The sequence below is a fragment of the Schistocerca gregaria genome, chromosome 4, assembly GCF_023897955.1.
Source record: "Schistocerca gregaria isolate iqSchGreg1 chromosome 4, iqSchGreg1.2, whole genome shotgun sequence".
NCBI classification, from domain to species: domain Eukaryota; kingdom Metazoa; phylum Arthropoda; class Insecta; order Orthoptera; family Acrididae; genus Schistocerca; species Schistocerca gregaria.
In genome coordinates, this window is record NC_064923.1 from 132209831 (window position 1) to 132232545 (window position 22715).

General features: G+C 40.8%; 1 protein-coding gene across 2 annotated transcripts in view; it reads right to left on the reverse strand.

The window, feature by feature from the left end:
• LOC126266730 (autophagy-related protein 13 homolog) overlaps nucleotides 1–2289 on the reverse strand; it is a 40678-nt gene extending 38389 nt beyond the window's left edge. The window contains exons 1-2 of one of the 2 annotated variants that reach the window (XM_049971215.1): nucleotides 1248–2289; nucleotides 733–1081 (exon numbers count right to left, since the gene is read on the reverse strand). In XM_049971215.1, the coding sequence (XP_049827172.1) occupies nucleotides 733–1081; nucleotides 1248–1400 (502 nt within the window). In that variant the 5' untranslated portion in view covers nucleotides 1401–2289. Of the gene's footprint in view, nucleotides 1–732; nucleotides 1082–1223 lie in introns of both variants that reach the window. The other variant, XM_049971214.1, reaches the window with a different exon arrangement.
• Nucleotides 2290–22715: the final 20426 nt, after the last annotated feature.

Below are 22715 nucleotides of genomic sequence, written 5' to 3' on the forward strand. Positions count from 1 at the left end.
AGGCTTTCAGAGAATGTCAGATATAATGATGTAACATTTTTTCTTAAAACACCAACATAATATATCACGGTCCTACCATCTGAGCCATCTTAACACATTCTCAGTGTATCAACATTTTAGAACTATGCTGTCCTCTCTCAACTTCCAGGACCACCATTAACTATCTACTGTTTTTGCTTTCATTTGTTATATCCTTTACCTGAATATACATCTTTTTCCATCATTTCAGTCTTTCTTCCACTTAACTCTTATTGTAAATGTATTTTACAAGTCACAGCCAAGGTAAACATTCTGGGGAAATGGGAGTATTTTGTAACACTTCTGTGTGTTATATGGATTACTTACATTAGATTTTGAAATGTCTTCTTAAACTTTGTAACCATAAGTATATTATTAATTGACTTAATTCTTCTGGAATAAGCTACTGAATGCAACATTCATTCTCTTTAGTAGAACTTTTGTAACATCAAATGAGCAATAATTACTTACATAAATTTCAATTTCCTTCAAGGCAAAAGGTTAGCTTTAAACTAAAAACTTTTGTAAAACTATTAATATGGCAGCTGAGGTACTCATACACAGAAATTGTATGTCCGAAAAAATGGATGTGAATTGAAAACTCAATGTGTGAAACATTTTCACCTTTTAAGAGAAAACCCAAGTTGGAATTATCTCAAACACTGTTAGCCGAAAACACGACAAGTAACTGAATATTAAAAGGCTTAGACTTACCGAGAGTGTGAAGTTGGGGGTCTCCCACATATATTCTATAACAAATTACGTAGGAGTCAGGGCTCTGTCTTCTTGACAGCTTGTATGCTGGAGTAACTCGAGTCACGGAAACAAGTGACTTTAACAAAATTCCCATTCTGTTGTATACTGTATATGTAACTCTTGCAGATGTATCACACTGGTCTGGTAACACAGCTAAACACCAAGTCTCTAATACCATTGCATCGCCCTCAACAGTCCGTAGTGATATTTCCACACACAGCGACGTGTGAGTAGACGCCATTTCACCGCTCAACGCCTTTTTGGCTTCTGCAAGCACTTCGGGAAGATCCTTTATTGCCAGGTTAAACTAAAAAGAAAGAAATTGGTTGATGTTATTAACTCCATATGAACAGAATGTCTTACCATTTGCTACGTAGCACCACAGCCGAAAGAAACCGAGCAATTCGGACCTTTGGCATTTTGTAAAAAGCTCTATGTCAGAAACTTACAGTGGGTTCTTTATTGCCGCTTACCCAATCTGTCCCCGTTGAGTGTGGTTTGCATTTGGTGTGCACTTTCTCACCTAATCTCGACTGAATAATTATTTGCGCAGCTTTTAAAACAAGAAATTTTGTAAATTTATCTAGTTCCTTTTTATCATGTATACTTAATTTAACAGTTGCCATTTTTCATCCAAGCAGTTTTCTAGTCTCTTCAAGCTTTAACATATACCCATACGCTGGACAGCATGATCACCGAAACCTTAGTGAAGAAAATCCACTTGAACTAAATGTCACTAATCACTTCGCCTAGCTATACAAACACTACACTTCCAAAGTCTAATCACTTGACTTCAATTAAAGATGTTAAAAGTTCCTCATCAATTGAGAACAGTGTTCCCAAGATCAGAACCACTCCCACTTGGGAGCTTAAATGCCGGACATTAGAACTACAGTCAATGCCATAACTTTGTATTTCCTTAGTTTGAACGGACTGTGCACTAAAAAAGTATCCAACATATTAATAGTAGCGGCATTGAATACGTAAGAAGTTCAACATTTTACACACACAAACCGCAATCACAATAATCCCATAAAAGCCGACGTGTATATCAACGGCCTTCATTTGTTCCGGAAGTACACAGGAAGGTGAAAGTGGCGCCAAGAAGGCGGTGCCGTTGTCAGCGGCAGCAAAGTGTCGGTTTGCTATTGGCTGGCGTACTAGGAATTACGAGGGTTCGTCCCCTGCGGAATTCGTCACAAGGTCTCTGCCCTTGAGATGTGTTTGTCTTGCACTAAGAGAGGCATTTACATAATATGTCACGCGGATAATAAAGTGTGATAAGCGCAAAAGTAATAAACAGAAATCTTAAAACGTATCAGTATGGGTACTGCAGAATCATAGACTGCAAATGCTGACGCCAGTGTTTTATCTTTATCAGTTGCATTTGATGAACTTTTGACTTGAACTGTAATGTGCAATGCCACATACAAATTTGATTTTATCTGTTACAAGTCGTTCGTGAAAGTCTGACATTGTAAAAGGAATGAAGCTGTTTATAAAATAACTTTTTCTGCTAACATTCACGATTTATTTTTTATTTATATTTTTACACGGCTCGTTTCGGGCAGTGATTCCAGTTTTCAAGTGCGTTTATGCGTGTGCTGTGTCATTTATAAGTGTCTCAGATGATGCAGTGTGTTGTGTATACTTTAAATGCATATAAGTAGTAACGGCTACAGAAAAAGGCAGCATCTAGCATCGCTACCAGACTGAATGAATGGCATAGTACACGAAAACCGCACTTGAAAATAGGCATCATTTCCCAAATTACGTCATTCAAAACATAAGTAAAAAGAAAATAGCGACTGGTAGCCACAAACCCACAGAAAACCATTTATCTATTATGAAAAGTTTCTTAGTTTATAAAGTTTTAAATATTACGTAACCGCACTAATAACACAATAGATTTTTTTAGCTAGTTGTACACGTGTCATGAAAAGCATTTTTATTTGAGTAACCTTTTGTTGCGGACTTCAGCTGGAGATGGGCTTACTGCAGCACTTCTTGCCACTGTAGCATGTGCAAGCCTCATTATCATCAAATAAGTACTAATTACATTTATGTGAACTTGCTTACTGTATTCATCTCTTGGTCTCCTCCTATAATCCCCTCCAGTCTCCCTCCAATACTAAATTGACTTTTTAAAATATTTCCTATCAGCTGATCCCATCTTTTATTCAAGTTGTGCCACAGTTTCTTTTCTCCCCAATCTGTTCAATACATTCTCATTAGTTATGTGATCTGCTCATGTAATTATCAGCATTCTTCAGTAGCATCACATTTCAAAAGCTTCTATTCTCTTTTTGGTTAAGTTGTTTATCACCCATGTTTCACTTCCATATACAGGGTATTACAAAAAGGTACAGCCAAACTTTCAGGAAACATTCCTAACAAACAAATAAAGAAAAGAGGTTATGTGGACATGTGTCCTGAAACGCTTAATTTCCATGTTAGAGCTCATTTTAGTTTCGTCCACCTACGCTCAATGGAGCACGTTGTCATGATTTTATATGGGATACTCTACCTGTGCTGCTAGAACATGTGCCTTTACAAGTACGACACAACATGTGGTTCATGCACGATGGAGCTCGTGCACATTTCAGTCGAAGTGTTCGTACGCTTCTCAACAACAGATTCGGTGACCGATGGATTGGTATAGGCAGACCAATACCATGGCCTCAACACACTCCTGAACCCAACCCTCTTGACTTTCATTTATGGGGGCATTTGAAAGCTATTGTCTACGTAACCCTGGTACCAAATGTAGAGACTCTTCGTGCTCATATTGTGGACGGCTGTGATACAATACGCCATTCTCCAGGGCTGCATCAGGGATTCCATGCGACGGAGGTGGATGCATGTATCCTCGCTAACGGAGGACATTTTGAACATTTCATGTAACAAAGTGTTTGATGTCACGCTGGTACGTTCTGTTTCTGTGTGTTTCCATTCCATGATTAATGTGATTTGAAGAGTAGTAATAAAATGAGCTCTAACATGGAAAATAAGCGTTTCCGGACACATGTCCACATAACATATTTTCTTTCTTTGTGTGTGAGGAATGTTTCCTGAAAGTTTGGCCGTACCTTTTTGTAACACCCTGTATAGCTACACTCCATACAAGTACTTCCCGAAAAGACTTCCTAAAACTTAAATCTATATTCATTGTTAACAAATATCTTTTCTTCAGAATCGCTTTTCTTGGCATTGCCAGACTATATTTTGTATCCCCTGTACTTCAGCCATCAGTCACTTTTAATGCCCAAATAGTAAAATTAATCTACTATTTTTCTCTCATTTTCCAATCTATTGTTCAATCCTGTCTCCAGTCATCCTGATTTAGGTTTTCCGTGATTTCCCTAAATTTTTTCAGGCAAATGCCGGGATGGTTCATTTGAAAGGGCATGGCCGATTTCCTTCCCAATCCATCCTTAACGCGAGCTTGCGCTCCGTCTCTAATGACCCTGTTGTCGATGGGACGTTAAACACTAACCACCACCAGCACTCCAATCTATTTCCTGCAGCATTACCTGATTTAATTTGACTACTTTCAATTATTCTTGTGTTTTTTTGCATCCTCCTTTCAAGATATTGTCCATTCCATACCACTGCTCTTCCAAGACCTTTGCTGTGTGTGAAAGAATTAAAATGTAATTGGCAAACCTCAAAGTTTTAATTTTTTGTTTTGTAAATGAAATTATTTTTTGTTTTTGTAAATGAAACTGCCTTTTCGTGCTGCCTCTTAATTTCTTTATCTCAGACGTGTTTCGCCTTTTCCTTGTTCTAAGACATCATCATCAGTGGGATGATTTGCTGATCTGCGTTTCTTGTCATCTGGTCTGGAGGTCGCACTGCCATTTTATTACTGACATACAAGCATAAATTTGTGTTCTGACCTCCTTCACAATGTTTCTCCTTATTTTTCCTGCTGTACTTTTGTTCTTTTGCCACTCAATGTAACTATTTCATCAGACACTGCTTTTAACCATGTAAAAGATCAGCAAATCTTCCCACTGATGATGCCTTCGAACAAGAAAAAGGCGAAATGCGTCTGGGATAAATAAATTAAGAGGGACCAGGAAAAGCAGTTTCATTTACAGAACAAGTATTTCTGTGCTTGCTGCGAAGGATGGCTACACAAACAAACTTGTTTTTATTTTTTCTCCCTGAACTTAAATTCCTTCTCCAAATTTTTTCGTAGTTTACTTTAGTGCTTGCTCAATGTACAAATTCAACAACATTGGGTATAGGCTATGACCCAGTCTCACTCCTTTCTCAATGAGTGCTTCTCTTTCGTTCCCTTTGACCCTTATAAATGCTGACCGGTTTCTGTACAAGTTACAAATAACCTTTTGCTTCCTGTGTGTTACCCCTGCTACCTTCAGAATTTCACTGAGTATATTCCAGTCAGCATCTTTCTCTAAACCTACAAATGCATTAAATATAGTTTTGCCTGTCGTTAACCTGTTTTTAAGAGAATACGGATGTGCAGTTGTGCCTTGCATTTAACTATATTTTTCTGGAATCCAAACTGATCTTCCCTGAGGTTGGCCTCTCGTTCCATACTTACATAAAAATTTGTGTCAGCATTTTGCAACCATGACTTATTAAACATGTTCTGGTATTATTCACACCTGTCAGTACCCATTTTCTTTGGAACTGGAACTGTTACATTCTTCTTGCAATCTGAGAGTGTTTCACCTATCTCATACATCTTGCACATAATGTGAAACATTTTTGTCATGGCTGGCTCTACTAAGGATATCAGTATGTCTGAGAGAATGTTGTCAACTCCAGGGACCTTCTTTCACCTAAAATCTTTCAACACACTGAAATAATTCTCATAGTACCAGATCTAACATTCATCTGTATCCTTGTCTGTTTCTATGATACTGTCTTAGAGTTCATTTCCCTGTACAACCCTTCACTATGCTGTTCCTAGTAGGTTACTTGCATTCCTGTTTTCTTATTCATTATTGTGTGTACTTGTACATCATGCCTGACCACAAATCCTGTTCCTGCTGCTACCGAACTTCTTTATTTTCCCACTATATCTAACTTCAGTTTATCTGTTTACCTTTTAAACTTTCCTAACCTAGCTGCTTGATTAAATGCTCTAACTTATCATGTCCAGACCCAGTTTTGTCTCTTTTTCTGAGGAAGACATCATCCTGAGTAGTCACTGCCTGGAGATCTCAATGGGTGACTACTTTAGCTCTGGAATATTTTATCCAGGAGGACACCATCATCATTTAACCATACAATAGTGATGCAAGCCCTCAGTTGTAGTTCTACATACATATATATGCAATCTTACTTCATTGCAACCCACCATATGGTGCTTGGCCGAGGGTACCTTGTACCACTGCTAGTCATTTCCTTTCTTGTTCCACTCGCAAACAGAACAAGGAAAAACTGATTACCTATATGCCTCCATATATGATCTAATTTCTCTTTCTTGCCTTCATAGTCCTTATGTGAAATGTATGTTGGCAACTGTTCTGCAGTTTGCTTAAAATCCCAGTTCTCTAAATTTTCTCAATAGTGCTCCATGAAAAGAATGTCGTTTTCCTTTCATGGATTCCCTATTGAGCCTTAATTAATTAAATAAATTATTTACAAGAGCAGCAAAGCAGTTATTATTCAAGATGTCTACTTTTGGATGTAGTTGTCCCTCATACAAGATAATCTAATGTGATGATGTGGCTTCTAGGCTACGAAACTGGTCATTAAATATATTTTTTACAAGAGCAGCCAAGCGGCTGTCGTTTGAGATACCCATTTGAGTTTATGAGGCATCTTCGTAATACATGTTGATTGAACCTATTGGTAAAAAATCCATCAGCCCACATCTGAGTTGCTTCAATGTGTTCCTTTATTCTGATGAGGTGGAGAGCCCAAATACTTGTACATGTTCTATATGTGGTCTCCTTTACACATGAAGCATACTTTCCTAAAGTTCTCCCTATAAACCAAAGTTGACCATTCGCCTTCCCTACTGCCATCATTACATGGTTGATCCATATTATATCACTTCGCAACATTATGCCTAGATATGTAATCAATATAACTGTGTAAAGTAGCACACGACTAATGTTGTATTCAAATACAGCAGTATTGTTTTTCACACTCGTGTACATAAACTGACGTGTTTCTACATTTGGAGCGAGACATAATTCATCACAACAACTAGAAATTTTGTGTAAGTAATCTTGTGTCCTTGTACAGTCACTGCACAATGACAACTTTCCATATGCCACAGCATCATCGGCAAACAACTGCACATTGCTGCTCAACCTTCTCTGTCAGATCATTTATGTTCGTAGAGAATAAGAGTGGTCCTACCACACTTCCCTGAGGCGCTTGTGATGGTACACTTGTCTCTGATGAATTCTCGCCATTCAGGGCAACATACTAAACAAAATTAACAAGTCTTTGAACCACTCCCATGCCTGGTAAGCTATTCTGTATGCTTGTACCTTTGTTACATGTGCAGTGGGGCACTATGTCAAATGCTTTCCAGAAATCTAGGAATATGTTATTTGTCTGTTGTCCTTCATCTGTGGTTCACAGGCTATCACATGAGAAAAGAGCAAACTGAGTCTCGCACAATCTGTGCTGACTGGTGAACAGAAGCTTTACCATCTCAAGAAAATTTATTATGTTCTAATTGAAACTACATTCAAGAACTCCACAGCAAATCAATGTTACAGATATTGTTCTGTAATTTAGTGGGTCCATTCTTTTACGTTTCTTACGTACAGGAGTCACATGCACTATTTTCCAGTCACTTGGGACTTTGCATTTGGCGAGAGATTTACGATAAATCCAAGCTAAGTAAGGGGACAATGCTGCAGAGTTCTGCCTGTAAAACCAAATTAGGATTCTATTCAGACCCTAGTCACTTACTTGTTTTCAATTCTTTCAATTGCTTCTCTTTATGAGGAATGCCTATAACTGTAGCTCCATAGTGGAATCTGTGGGACAGTTAAACAGTGGTATGTTTGTACGATCCTCCTGCCTGAATGATTTCTTGAATGTGAAATTTAAAACTTAAGCTTGCCTTTTATGGTCAATGAGTTAGTGGATAAAAACCTTTGACCCATTCACCATTTTTAAGTTGGACAAGGATTTTCTCAGGTTCTTGGCAAGATCTTTTACAGAGTTATGACAAGTAGTTGTGTGCAGGGACAGCTGAGTTAGGATGGAGGTGGGATGTGGGTGCCCACATGTACTATGAAATTTCTCGAAATGAGAAATATGACAAGAACTTCAGTGCCACATTTGGAATTTATTGTTCCAATCTCTATTGCTAAGGAATACAACAAAAGAGATATGCTACTTCAACGAGAGACTGCTGCAGGCAGACTGAGGGCATGATGCCCTAAAAGAGGAGCTAGCAAATATGTCAAGCTGGTAGGAGACCTGGTAGATGGAAGAGAGAGAGAGAGAGGGAGAGACCGTGAGTTGTTTTGAGCCAGCCCACTCTGTATTCCTCACATGATGATTTCCAGCTTTCTTGTTGTCTGGCAGGGTGGTACACCAAAGCAACACCTTGGAGTAGCATTCCCTGTCAGCAACACCCCTGGTGGGAACATTACCCATGTGAACAAGGCATTGGCATATTGAGTATGATTTGGTATGCAACTGCCCAAGATCAGCCACTGTCTCATCATAGAACGCAGTAGTGAAATCATAAAATATTGTGTAAAAAAATTTTGAATGAAGAATTCCTTAATCCTTGGATTTCTCTCTCTCCCTGTCTGGCTGCCCATCATGCACAACTTTCCCCCTTCCACAGGAGCCATTTTGTGGGTCAAAGGAATGTTCAAACATCAATAACATAACATAACATCAACTGGTAGCAAAAGGTTAAGAGTTCCTTTGTACAGGTTGCTGACATTTAGTATGGGGCTTATTCTATTGGGAGGTGCCAGAACAAAGTTGCTTATTGGTGTTCATGGGATACAAATCAAGGTAATATTCACTGATGTTACAAAAGCATATACAAGAATTTTGTTGTGAAATGAGCCCAATAGAAAACTTCACAAAATAGAGAGACAAAGCAACTCTTTGAGTCGTTACACTGATATGACACTGTGAGACGGGAGTTGTGCCAGAGCGGCTACAGTGGTTAGAGTTGACGAAGGCAGTGCAGAAGCAGCAGCCAGGCGGTGGCCAAGCCAGTGCGTTGGTAGTGCCTGAGTGCAGTGATGTGGCTGAGGCAGTAACCAAATGCATTTATGCTGCCGTGGAAGACCGGCAGGCATGGCGGTCTCGCTCCACATGTGAGGGGACTGCAGCATTGAATCACGGGTGCGTAACAGTGAGGGCTCATAGGGAAGCGTCAATAGAAAGGGGGTTTACAAGTAATTGTACAAAGTATTCAGAGCAACAATCTCCACACACAGTCTGGGGGGGGGGGGGGTAGTAACAAAAGCTTATAATACTAGGCTAATTAATAATCTATGCTGTACTCCTACAGAAGAATGGTATACAACTTTAGTAGTTAGCAATGCAGTACTTCTGTATTACTACATCTCATTATGTTTAGTTAAATAATTCTTGCAGTATAAAGTACATAAAATGTTAATATTTGTTTTAAAAGGAAAATAACTAACTGTTGTGACTATGTAATGGTGAAATGTTAAACTAGGGAGTAGGGCCCATGCCTGAAGGGTTCCATGTTTCTAACTGTTTCAGCCATAGTATTCACCAGATGCCTACTGCTCAAGGATTGCTTAAGGTTGCGTTTTACTCCATCTACAGTGCCCTGGGTGTACAAGGTGACGAAAGTCATGACATACAACCTAATATCATGTCAGTCCTCCTTTTGCCTAAAGTAGTGCAGCAACTCAATGTGGCATAGACTCAACAAGTCCATTGAAGCCTTCTGCAGAAATATTGAGCCGTGGTGCCTCTGTAGCAATACATAATTGTGAAAGTATTGCCGGTGCAGGATTTTGTGCACAAACCGACCTCTGGATTATGTCCCATAAATATTCAAAGCGATTCATGATGGGCAATCTGGGTGGCCAAATCATTCGTTCTTAATTGTTCAGAAGAACATTCTTCAAATCAGTCACGAACAATTGTGGCCCAGCGATGTGATGCATTGTAATCTGTAAAAATTCCTTCATTGTTTGCAAACACAAAGTTCATGAATTGTTGCAAATTGTTTCTGGCCAATGATTAGTTTAGTTTGACCAGAGGATTCAGTCCATTCCATGTAAATACAGCCCACACCATTTAGAAGCCACCACCAGCTTGTACAATGCCTTGTTGACTGCATGAGTCCATCACTTCATCCGGTCTCCCAAACCCTACCATCAGCTCTTGTCAACTGAAATGGGGACTCATTTGAGCAGGCCATGGTTTTCCATTCATCTAAAGTCCAATCGATATGGTTACAAGTACAGGAAAGGTGCTGCACGTGATGTCGTGCTGTTAGCAAAGGCACTTGCATTACGTCTGCAGCCAGAGTCCATTTAATGCCAAATTTCGCCGCACTGTTGTAATGTATATGTTTGTCGTACATCCCACATTGACTTCTGTGGTTATTTCATGCAGTGTTTCTTGTCTGTTAGCACTGGTAACTCTTCGCAAGTGCCACTGCTCTCAGTCAGTAAGTGAAGGTCATCAGTCATTGCATTATCTGGTGTGAGAGGTAATACCTGAAATCTTGCATTCTTGGCACACTTTTGACACTGTGAATCTCAGAATATTGAATGCCCTAATGATGTCCAAAGTGTAATGTCCAACACGTCAAGCTCCAACTAGCATTCTGCATTCAAAGTCTGTGAATGGATCAGCTGAGTGCAAATGACAGCTCTGCCAGTGCTCTGCCCTTGTACATCTCGTGAACACAATACTACTGCCATCTGTGTATGTGCATATCATTATGCCATGACTTTTGTCACCTCACTGTACAGAACCCGTAAATGAAGCAGACAATGATCACGCATGTAACACTGGTAACGACTACTTGGTGTATGTAATTCTTAGTATTACAGTCATTAATATGGACTGTTAGAAGGTCAAGGGTAATCTGTCCTCATTCTTGAGCCAACAAATCATTTACATATGCCACGAAGCAAGTTCTGGTATTATTTGTCAATACAGGTAGGCAGTCAGGGTGAGACAACACTCGGAGGATTTCAGGCAGGTAAAACAGAAAAGGCTTAATACCAGCTTTATGTGCATATGTAAGGCAGGCAGATAGCCTGATGGCAGGCACACAACTATGTCACAGGTAGAACTGTTAAACAGGAGTCCAATTAGCCAAAGTAACCAAATATGTATGAGTCATAAATGCATGATCATAACAAAGTAAGGCCACTACAGTGATGTTGCACAGAATATAATAAGCTTTTATGAACATGGATGAACCAGGGTTCATATATCACAACAACAGTTCAGGGGCAGTGGGAGGTATTTCATTTCTTCTAAAAATAGTACAATATCACAGTTATTCACCCCAGTGCTAAGGGATAGGACAGGACTGGACACAGCAATAATTAATGTTAATGCAAGATTGAAGTGTATATAGCAACACAGTCTAGTGTGTCTGGCAGTCTTTACTAACAATTAAGATGTGCTTGGTTTGCCAGAGGATGTATTTCTGGGCATCTTCCCATGCAACTGGGAAGGGGTAAAGGAAGTAACATTCTATTTCACGCTTTGTGCAAGTGACAGGTAATAATATCTGCATGTTTAGTATATCCAGAGATTGTGACAATTGTATCCTAGCAGATGAGTAGTAATATGGCAGAGATGATTCCCATATGGGGTAAATCATCGGCATAGGTGTTGATAAATTAAAAAAAAAATGTTTGTTAATGTTTCCAAAAAGGCTTTGGTGGGTAACAGGTTGAGGCCGAGCCTGTGTTCCAGTGCCTGCTGAATGATAGAATGTAAAGTGTTAATATACAACTGAGTTGCATGTGTATTGTATAACAAGATTTGTAACACTTTGGTTCCTGCTCGGTGGCAGTCAGGTTTGATAATTCTCTGTATACAGTGACTACTTCATGTTGAACTGAGGTTCTAGTGTTTCATATTGTTCCAGCTCTGTAGCTAAAATTTAATGATTTGCGTGTAATAAGTAGATACTGCATAGCAGTTTACTGTAGAGAAATCTAAGTTAGGTACATTTTCCACACGGATTGGTAGTGCAGGTTTCACAGACTATATTAAACTAATCAAATGATGCAACATGCATGTGAATATTCATCCTAGTAGTAGAATGGAAGGCAAGTGTGAGAGTGGCTGGGAAAGTAATTCTGACAATTTTTTCGGACCCGCAGTGTCCTAAGGAAACTGGAACATTATGCACTGTGCCAGTTCACTTGCAGTGTGGTGAACCATGTATAGGTGCTCTCGGCTAGGCACAAAGTATAGAAAGTGGTGGGGGATAGGTTGGATTTCAAGGGAAGATAAGTGCAGTCTCCCCCTCAACAATTGCAGAGAAGCACCACCAGGGTGCCAGACACTTTCCGTAAAAGCTGAAAGACCCCTTCCATAAAATGTAGACAGTGCATATGTAGTTTTCACGTTGCATGGTGGGAGGCATGAAAGACAGCAAGTATTTTATACTGAGTATGGTTAGGTACAATTACCCAAAAAATAATAGGGACAGCAACCCCATTCTAATAGAGCGTAACAATTGAAATTTGTAGCTATGTCGAAAAGGAGTACAGTAATCTGTGATGTGTGTGTGTGTGTGTGTGTGTGTGTGTGTGTGTGTGTGTGTGTGCGCGTGTGTGTACGTGCGCGCGCGTGCACAAGTATAGTTGTTTAGTGTAATATGGACAACTCTGGCAAATGCAAATATGATCATACAGGAAATGACTGTCAAATGCTTCCTGGTACCATTGTTATCAGTAGTAAGTGCCTAAAAAATGCATCCCAAATGTATTTTAGCTTCAGACTTTTTATCCATTTAGAAGGGAGTGTCAGTTATGGCATAAGGCCTCAAAGTGTAGGGCGTGCAAATGGTCTGAGCAGAGTAAGTTGACTTCTGTGTCCGTGTATGTGCAAATGGATATGTGTGTGTGTGCGAGTGTATACCTGTCCTTTTTTCCCCTTAAGGTAAGTCTTTCCACACCCGGGATTGGAATGACTCCTTACCCTCTTCCTTAAAACCCACATCCTTTCGTCTTTCCCTCTCCTTCCCTCTTTGCTGAAGAAGCAACCGTTAGTTGCGAAAGCTAGAATTTTGTGTGTATGTTTGTGTTTGTTTGTGTGTCTATAGACCTGCCAGTGCTTTTGTTTGGTAAGTCACATCATCTTTATATTTTGTAATGGTTTGTGTAGCAATTTGCTTGCAGTCAGAAATGAAGATGTTATGTTACAGGCAAGGTGAACTGAGGTTCGCCAGTGGAGGGGTAGTATTGGGATTATTAACCATAACCCAAAGGTTGCTAGTTGGATAAAAAGAGGAAAAACAAAATAGGAGAAGGCTGTACCCTTCACAATATCCTCTACAACATGTCTCAGAGTGAGAGTGTTCCGTTTGTGTTGTGCAAGAGTAGGTTCACTATGACTTACTTGAATCTGCGTAGTACCCGGCATCCCAGTGAAATGTGCGTGTGTCTGTGTGACAGCAAGATGACAGACAGTGGGTAGATCATAGTATGAAAACAAATCAGAAGACAATATTATGATCACCTTGGCGGCTCTGTGATCCCAAATCACATTTTGCTAGTTTCTTGGTCCTGGATGAACAGAGAACCAATCAACAACCTCATGTCTGCTCAATACAAAACCAGGATGATAGTAGCATCAATTGTCTGGTCAGATGATGACCAGTATAACACCTATAGTAGGGCTGCTGATAAACTGCAGGTTGAGTGGTACACTGCTGTGGGTTCAGTATGTACTACATTTCAAGAGAAATGTGACAAAGGCATAGCAGGACGAGTGCAACTCATGCACATACTTGCTGCATGCTCTAAGACAGGGGTGCCTAGATGTGTCAAAATGGCTGTGCATGTAAACGAAACAACTGCATTAATGTTGGTTCATGATCCCTTTTGGGTCAGTCAGAATAGCATCCATACTGTAGGGGAAGACAAAATGATTGGAAAAGAGACACACAACAGTTTCTGCAGTCATATCTGCATGTGGTTTGAGTATAAGGTACCCGGAGAAATGATCTGTGATATAGAGGATGAATTTATTATTCTGTGTGCTTTGTGGAAAGAGGCCAGCACTGTCAAGGGCAACATTTTGGAATGGTTTAGTAGCTTTTGGGAGGGTCTGTAGAGGAACTATGGTCCTTGGTGGAGGTGCCCTTTGAACACAACGCAAGCAGTTATGTATATCCCTCCAAACATCTGTGTGCCTACCTTTCCACCAGAAGTGGGAGGCTATCCTAGCATTTGTGATTTGTCGCCCATTAGGCATGCCTGTAAACGGTTATGAAATTGCACCATGACGAGTTGTTGCAGCTATTTAGGTATTACTAGTCTGTTACTCAGTGTGGTTTTACAGTACAAGATACTATCCTCCACGACAAATTCCATATGGGTGACACACTACACCTCTTTCCTATGCTGCTTTCAATTCTTCTATGGGAATCATCATCTGTCTGAGCAACCGTTTCTCTATGGCTTAACCCATCAGCATTTTGATGTAAACATCATGGTTTATATCGTACGTCATAACATATTCTGACAGTTTTAGCACCCACCAAGTTAAATGACTGCTGGGATCCTTCAAACGTAACATTCACACAAGGGTTTGTCAGTAGTGCTATTGTCTATTCTGCTAAATTCACCAGTCTAGAAGTGTAACCTATAGAACTTTCTTCTCCATTATACTTATGACTAAGGACAGCTCTGTGAAGATAGTCCAAAAAGACCATTGAAAAAATAAAGGATTTTTCAAAATCTGGGTAGACCAGCAAAGGCAAACTTATGAAGAAATCCTCAGTTTGTCTCATGGCTATCTCGTTCTCTTCTCTCCACTCAAATACAACAACTTTCTTTAATAACTTCATCAGAGGTTTAGTCACCAGAGCGTAATTCTTCACAAAATGATGATAATAGTTAGCTAGACCAAGGAACGACTGTAACTTCTTAATGTTAATAGGAACTGGAAAATTCTCAACTGCGTCTGTCAAACTTGGGTCTGGCTAAACTCTTGCACTAACAACATGTCACAGGTATTAGACCTGTGAGTCTGCAAAAGAACATTTCTCTATTTTCAGGTGTAAAAGAGCTCTTTGCAATCTGGACAACACACTCTACATGCTCAACAGTTCTCGAAAAAAAATTATTATATCATGCAGGTATATGAAACACATAGTGGGCTTAAAATCTCTGAATACCAGGTCAGCAAATCCCTGAAAAGCAGCGGGTGTATTCTTTTGACCTAAAGGCACATGGAAAACTCATATAATCCAAAAGGAAACACAAAAGTGATTTTGGGTCGATCTTGTACTGCAATTAGAATTTGGTTGTATCCAGAGTGCATGACAAGGGTGATAAAATACTGACAGTTTCCTAATCTGTCTAGCGTTTTGTTGACAGGGGTTAGAGGTTATGTATTAGGGGTTGTGACCTTATTTGCCATTCTCCTATCGACTCACAGAAGATAGGACTTTTCTCCATTGACTGACTTCTTAGGGACCACAACAATATGTGGCAACCAGGGGCTTGCAGAGGGTTGAATTATCCCTGCAGCCAACTACTGTTGAATAGCTTCCTCAATGATGAAATGGTAGTCTTTACGGTCCCTGGGTGATTGGTCTAGCGTCTCCCATGGGGATTTTGTGCTGTATGAGATCAGTTGCTGGCAAATACTGCCATACTTAAAATACGAGGGCTGCTATATATATTTCTGGCCTAATAATGAAAATACGAATATTTATCAACGAAAATGGTTTATTGTTTTTCAAAATATTCTCCATCAAGATTTATACACTTTTGCATGCGCTCAAACCAATTTTCGAAGCACTTTTTCCACTCCGATTGAGACACCTCCAAAACATGGTTTTTGAATGCTGCAACAGCATCTTCTGGCGACGAAAATCGTTGACCACGCATTTTTTTCTTGATGTGTGGGAATAAAAAGAAGTCATTGGGTGCCAAGTCAGGGCCGTACGGCGGATGACTCATCACTTCGACGTTTTGGCCGGTCAGAAAGGCGCTGGTTTGAGCCGATGTGTGACAGCTCGCATTGTCATGGTGCACAATGATTCGTCTCCTCTTGTTAATTTTTCGAATTTCTTCGAAGACTTCCGGCAAACAAATGGTGGTGTACCACTCAGAATTGACCGTCCTACGTTGCTCAAGCGGAACAGTCGCCACATGACCAGTTTTGCCGAAGAAACAGGCGACCATTTGCTTCGAAGTGCTTCTTCCACGAACAACTTTCGTTGGATTTGGCTCGTCTTGGAAGACCCACACGGTCGATTGCTGTTTTGTTTCGGGCTCATACGCATAGATCCATGATTCGTCACCTGTGACGATCTTATAAACGTCTTTTGAAGCACCGCGATCGTATTTTTTCAGCATTTCTTTACACCAATCCACACGAGCTTTCTTTTGAGCGATTGTCAAATTGTGCGGGATCCAACGAGAACAAACCTTTTTTACGGCCAGGTGTTCATGCAATATCGAATGTATGCTGGTGGGAGAAATGCCTAGGCATGCCTCTATCTCACGGTATGTCACATGACGGTCTTGCATTATCAGTTCACGTACGGCATCGATGTTTTCTGGCGCAACGACTGTTTTTGGACGACCTTCACGGAATTCGTCTTTGAGCGAGCGTCGGCCACGATTGAATTCGTTGTACCAGTTTTTCACAGTGCTATAGGATGGTGCTTCGTCGCCATACAAAGATTTAAGTTCATCGATGCACTCTTGTCGTGATAATCCACGTCGAAAGTTGTGAAAAATGATCGCACGAAAATGTTCACGAGTTAATTCCATTTTTGTGCCAAATTGATTTCTTCAAGTCCCTGTATAAGGAAAAAAAATTGTCGTAAGTCAAAAAGTTCTGAGTACATTTATGCTAAAAAATGTCAAACTTTCCAATGGAAATGTCAGATTGCACCTGGCAACACTTAGTGTTGCCTAGGCCAGAAATATATATAGCAGCCCTCGTAGCCACCCATATTCCTCCAGAACTGGATACAGAAGAGGCTGCTTGGACTCAGGCATTTGTGCTAATTTCTCTCATAACTGATTTCTTAGTGAAGGCATAATTGCATGACCCTTTCTCACTGGCAACTCTTCTTCCTACTTTGCTTAAACTGTTTTTCATGTAGAACAACTTCTTCAATTACTTCCTCTCCACTGACCAATATAGTTCCACAAGGGATCTCTACATCTGACCAAAACTATCAACACAAATCTTCTTTCTTACTGCTTCTGCCTTTACTTATACTCATTTTGACATGAATTTGCAACTGGTCAAAAATGTGATTTGGCTGAGCAGATAAACCAGAAATTATGATCTCAGTGATATCTGAGAACTTTTCCCATACCTCCACTTATTCTGACAGGAGTGCTAGTTTTTAATGCCCATGTATACAATTTTGTCAGAGCCTGCAGAGGAGACTTCACACTACAGATTCCTTGTGACTGAGCTAGACGCTTACTCTCAAAACAGTGAGTCACGTCACTGAATTACAAAGTTCACATCTTGTAATGTAATACTGCCTGAGAACAGCTTAGGAAATTGTTCCCTAAAGTGACATCAAAATCGCATCTGCATTTCCTGACCACCTCCATGTCAAACGCATACCTTATCCCATCAGTCTACAACTCTACTCGACAGATATCTGCAGGAATGATTACCTCCTTACCTAAACCACTGATGTCGTAGCATGGCAGTTTAAGCACACATTTGTTATTTTGTGAAACAAGCTTCTGTATCTTTTAGTGTTCTGGACAGTCCTTCCTCTGAGCTTGTCTTCTGACACTAGATTTGGTACTTCCTCAACTTCTCCCTTTCTCACTAGGTTCATTGTTCTGGTAGGGGATGAGGGTCAGTGGCAGGGCCAGCCCCGTGATTGTTTCTCCACTGTGCATTTGCATTTCCCCATTGTATTGTCTCATTTCACCAACTGCTTTGTGATGTGTTCCACTATGGAAAGCTGTACCTCTGATTTTGTGAGTAGCCATTGGTTGCATGCCCTACCATATGACATTTTGTACAATAAGGAGTGCAGCAATCCTCAGCTGCATGGTTTGGTTTCCCACACTGCTGACTGTTTGTATCATTTACATAAACACGATGTGGCTCAGTGCTACACACAGGGGCTGACACAAATCCACTTACTTCCTCATGTAACAGAGCCAATCTCACAGCTTCCTGTAATGAGGTTATGGTACCATTTTAACCTCAGTCCTTGTCTGTGGATTTATTCCATGGATTAAATACACCAATAGCTCTCAGATCAGCTTCTTCTGTGAGAACCTCATTTCACATGGTGTCTTTGCCCAATGCATAAACACAAAAAGACACAGTTTGTATTCTAACTGCAAAAGCCTCAAAGTCCTCGCCATTTTCCTGGCACATAGTGGACAACCAATCTAGGTAATAGCTGGTGCCGTTTTATCTGAAAAACTTGCCACCAGAATATCAAAACTTGTCGCATCGTGTAATGCATCAACAGATTCAACAAAAGTAAGGGCACTGCCTGAAAATTTCAACTTGGTTACATTCAGGAGAAAATTGTCCAGCCAGGAGCAAGTACACCCCAAGTAATGGACATTGTGCAGATAGGTGGTAGCACACAAGGTTTTCTCAAACAAGAGGAGACAAACGAAACTGCCAGAAGGGTACTAACCACATTTGGTGCGTATGTCTCAGTCTTCACTGCAGAGGCCAAAGAAGTGCTTGCATTAGTTTGACTTGCTGGCTCTCTTTTCATGTCAATATAGTAGGTCAGCAACGTGTTCCTGTAACTATATATTCTGTAATAACAATTCACTAATCTGCTCTTGGATAAAAGTGATTTTATCTATCTCAGCATTTCTGGCAGTGGCGGCCTCTTGCCATTCCTGTGGCCAATTTGCCTCAAAGTGCATGTCAGGCTCAGTTACAAGATTTGAGATTAAATTTCTAAAGACTAATGAAAAGAATGTCTCAACATGTAACTACAATATTTAATGAATCACATCCACTGGCAACAGCTCACTGAAGTGATTCAATACAAAATAAGTGCATATAACAGCAGGACTTACATTTATCTTTTCAAAGTCAGCTGGAGAGATACAGCAATGGCTGTGAGTCAGCAACATGGCATTGGTGACAATGGAGATGGCGGTATCGACATTGGCATGGACCTTCAGTGGGTGCTGCAGCAATGAGATGTTCCATTTGCCCACAATGGTGATATAGTTGGTGAGGATCATGCTGGGCCGGTCAGTGTGGCAGTATGGTGTGTGGCACTGACCGCATGTAAGCAGTGACTGCCAGGCCTAAGAGGCTGTTGCTGTCGAAACAGAGTGCTTGGTGCAGCAAAGCACTTGACATCACCGGCGGCTCACAACGCCATAGCTCATGCATGTACAGCACAGTGCTACATAGCACATCAAGTACTAAGAGATGTAAATGACACAACATACCAGTTCTCTCTCCCTAAAATAAGTAGCGACCATCCACAAAAGGATATGTCAACAAGAGTTGCTTCTGTCCCACTTCTGACACCAGATTTTGCCAAGTTAGGATGGATGCAGGACATGGGTGCCCAAGTGTGCTAGCGTATTTCTCCTTAGTGCCACATTTGGAGTTTATTGATCCAAGCTCTATACTAACACAACACTATACAACAAAGGGGAAGTGCTATGGCGATGGAAGACTGCCACTGTCAGACTGAGAGCATGGTGCCCATGGAGCTAGCAAACATGTTTAACTTGGAGGAGAGCTGGTAGTCAACAGAGAGACTGTGTGTCCTGAATTCCACTAGCTGGCTCACTCTGTCTCCCTCACATGTGATTTCCAGCCTTCCTATTGGCTGGCAGGGTTTGTACCCCATGGTGTTCTACTGTCAGCAACATCTTGGAACAGTGTCCTATATCAGTAGTACCCAAGGTGGTAACATCACCCGCATGAACCATGCATGGACACTGGCACATCTAAGAACATCCAGTACACATCTGGCCAGGTCCAGCCACTGACTTGTCGCAGAATGCATCACTGAAATTGTAAAATATAGTCTAGTGAAATTTTGTAAGAAAGATTCCACAGTCCTTGGATTTCCATCTCTGGATGCTCACCACACACACACACACACACACACACACACACACACACACACACACACACACACACACACACACACACACCTGGTGTATGCTTCATGCATCAACATTTTTACAGATGCCTGAATTTCTACTATCTTTTGTCTGTCAATTGTGCATTATTTTTTGAACTGAGAGTGCAGTAGTCTCTGCTTCCTCAACATTTACCAAATTTCATTACTAAAACACTGTGGATCTTTTCTGTTCTTCATCCATTTAATCAACACAAACTTTTTCAGAGAATAATTTACAGTCCGTTTAAACTTTGCCCATAATTCCTCTACACCCATCAAACTGGAACTACATGCTTTACATTTTCTGTCTAAGAGGGATGCTAAGAACTGCTTATCTGCTATTTCTAGCAACAATACTCTCCTAGCCTTCTTGATGGATTTATTAACTGTTGCTATGATGGCATTTGATCACTAATCCATGTCTCTATCCTGATGCAGTTGCTTTGGTCAGGCCTATTGGTGGCTACAAGCTCTTAAAATATTTCCATTGTGTATGGGCTATTGAACTAGCTGGTCAAGACAGTTTTTGGGAAGCATGCTTAAAAGTACTTCACAAGACTGCCTCTCCTTACCGCCTGCATTGAAAATATGAGGGTTGGAACTTTTATAAATAGTAGCAATTATTTATTCACAACTGATACAAAAGAGTTACGTGCTTGCACCTGTTACTGTCCTTCAAAGTAGTCACCAGTGCTGTGTAGAACCCGTTGCCAGCAATGTGGAAGGCATGGTATACCGTTAGCAGAGCCTGTTCTGTTGATGGTGCAAATGGAGTGGTCTAAAGTTATGGTGATTCCCGTGTACACTATGATGGTGTTATCCTAACGCATTACGTTCCTCCATGGCAGACCATCAGTGCATAGTATGACTGTTTGTTTTTGGAGCATCATCTGTGATCAGATTTGCTAAAGAAGCGGCAACAATTACTGCGCAACCCACCCATCATTTTGCATGACAATGCGCAGGAGCATACAGCGCAAGCTGTGGCTGCTCTGTTCAGTCGATGGGACTGGCTGGTACTGTATCATCCACCATACTCCCAGGACTTAAGTCTTTGTGACTTTGATTTGATTCCAAAGATAAAGGAACTACTTTGTGGCATTTACTTCAGAACTGTTCCAGAGATTCGAAGGCAGTAGACCACGCCATTCGCACCATCAACAGAACAGGCTTTGCTAACGGTGTTCCACACTTCCGCATTGCTGGCAACGGGTTCTACGCAATGCTGGTGACTACTTCGCAACGGGATCTACACAACGCTGGTGACTACTTTGAAGAACAGTAACAGGTGCAAAGATGTAACTCATTTGTATCAGTTGCGAATAAATAGTTGCCACTATTTAAGTTCCAACCCTTGTACTTGATAGATTAAAGTCATCTACTGATGTTGCATGATCTGGGTATTTCTGCACTACTAAGTGTAGACTTTCTTCGAATGACCCTAAATCTGTCATGCCAGAATTGGGTGGCCAGTAAAAATATTCAATAATTAACTTGACCTCACCTAGCCCTGTTACACGTATGCAATTAACTTCACAGTCAGACTCAATTTCAAACTTCATAGATATACATTTTTTGTTGACTACAATGAATATCCTCTTGCCTAAATCTTTTATCTGTCTTTTTGATATATGGTCCATGTCTTGCTAAATATTTAGGAGCTTTCTACTTAGGCTTCTGCCAGCTCTCAGTTCTGAGAATAAATTGAGCACGACAACTTCCCTGAAGGCCAGTAAATTCAGGAATTGTGTTATGAATACTTTGACATTTTAATGTAAAAATTTTGACAGTCAAACTGTCTTTCCTTTGTATGCAGTCTGGTTTTGCCCTCTGCATATTGACTGGCAAGCACTCATCAGAGGATCTCAAACTACCGAATAGTCTGAAAACCCCCATGTTCTCTCCACAAGTACTCTGGTACCCAAGTAGCTACTACCTTTGTGTAGTTCTACAATCCTCCACCCCATTATGTAGGTCCAGAAATCTGCAGTCTAAACCACCACAGAATCGAATGAGTTTTTAGTAGAGACTTTCCACTTGGCTCCAGACCAAAAAACCCTGATCAATTTTGGGAACAATGCTGCAAATTTCGAGCTCTGCTTACACCCCACACATGAGGCCAGCAGTCTCCACTACTTCTGCCTGCTGCCCTTATGAACTGAGGATGGCTTCAGAACTCAAGCAACAGATGCCATTGCTGCCAACTTGAGCCACAATTTACAGATGACTGTACCCTTCACACTTGATAGCCACATGCAGAGCATCCTCCACAGCTTGGATGAGACCCCTCTGACAGACATACCAAGCACACATTGGATTTCTTTCTGGCCCCAGATGCTGTTTCTCTAAGGGACTCCATAGTGTGTCTAATATTGGAGCTGCTGTTAAGTAGCAAACTCCTACCTCTATGTGCCTATTCGGAATCTGCTACAGGAGCAGCTGCCTGTCCACTCACAAGGTGAACAATGATACCAGCCAGCTTCCACACAGACCCTCGACCTCAAACAATGCCAGTACGTTACCATCTGCCACTCACACCACAGTGAGGCCAGATTTACTGATCAGGTGTCCCATGAGACACCTGATTCTCCAGTACTGCTACACCTCGAGGCAGCATCCTGAAGACTGCTGGCTATGGCCAAAAGCATCTTCAGCTCTTTGC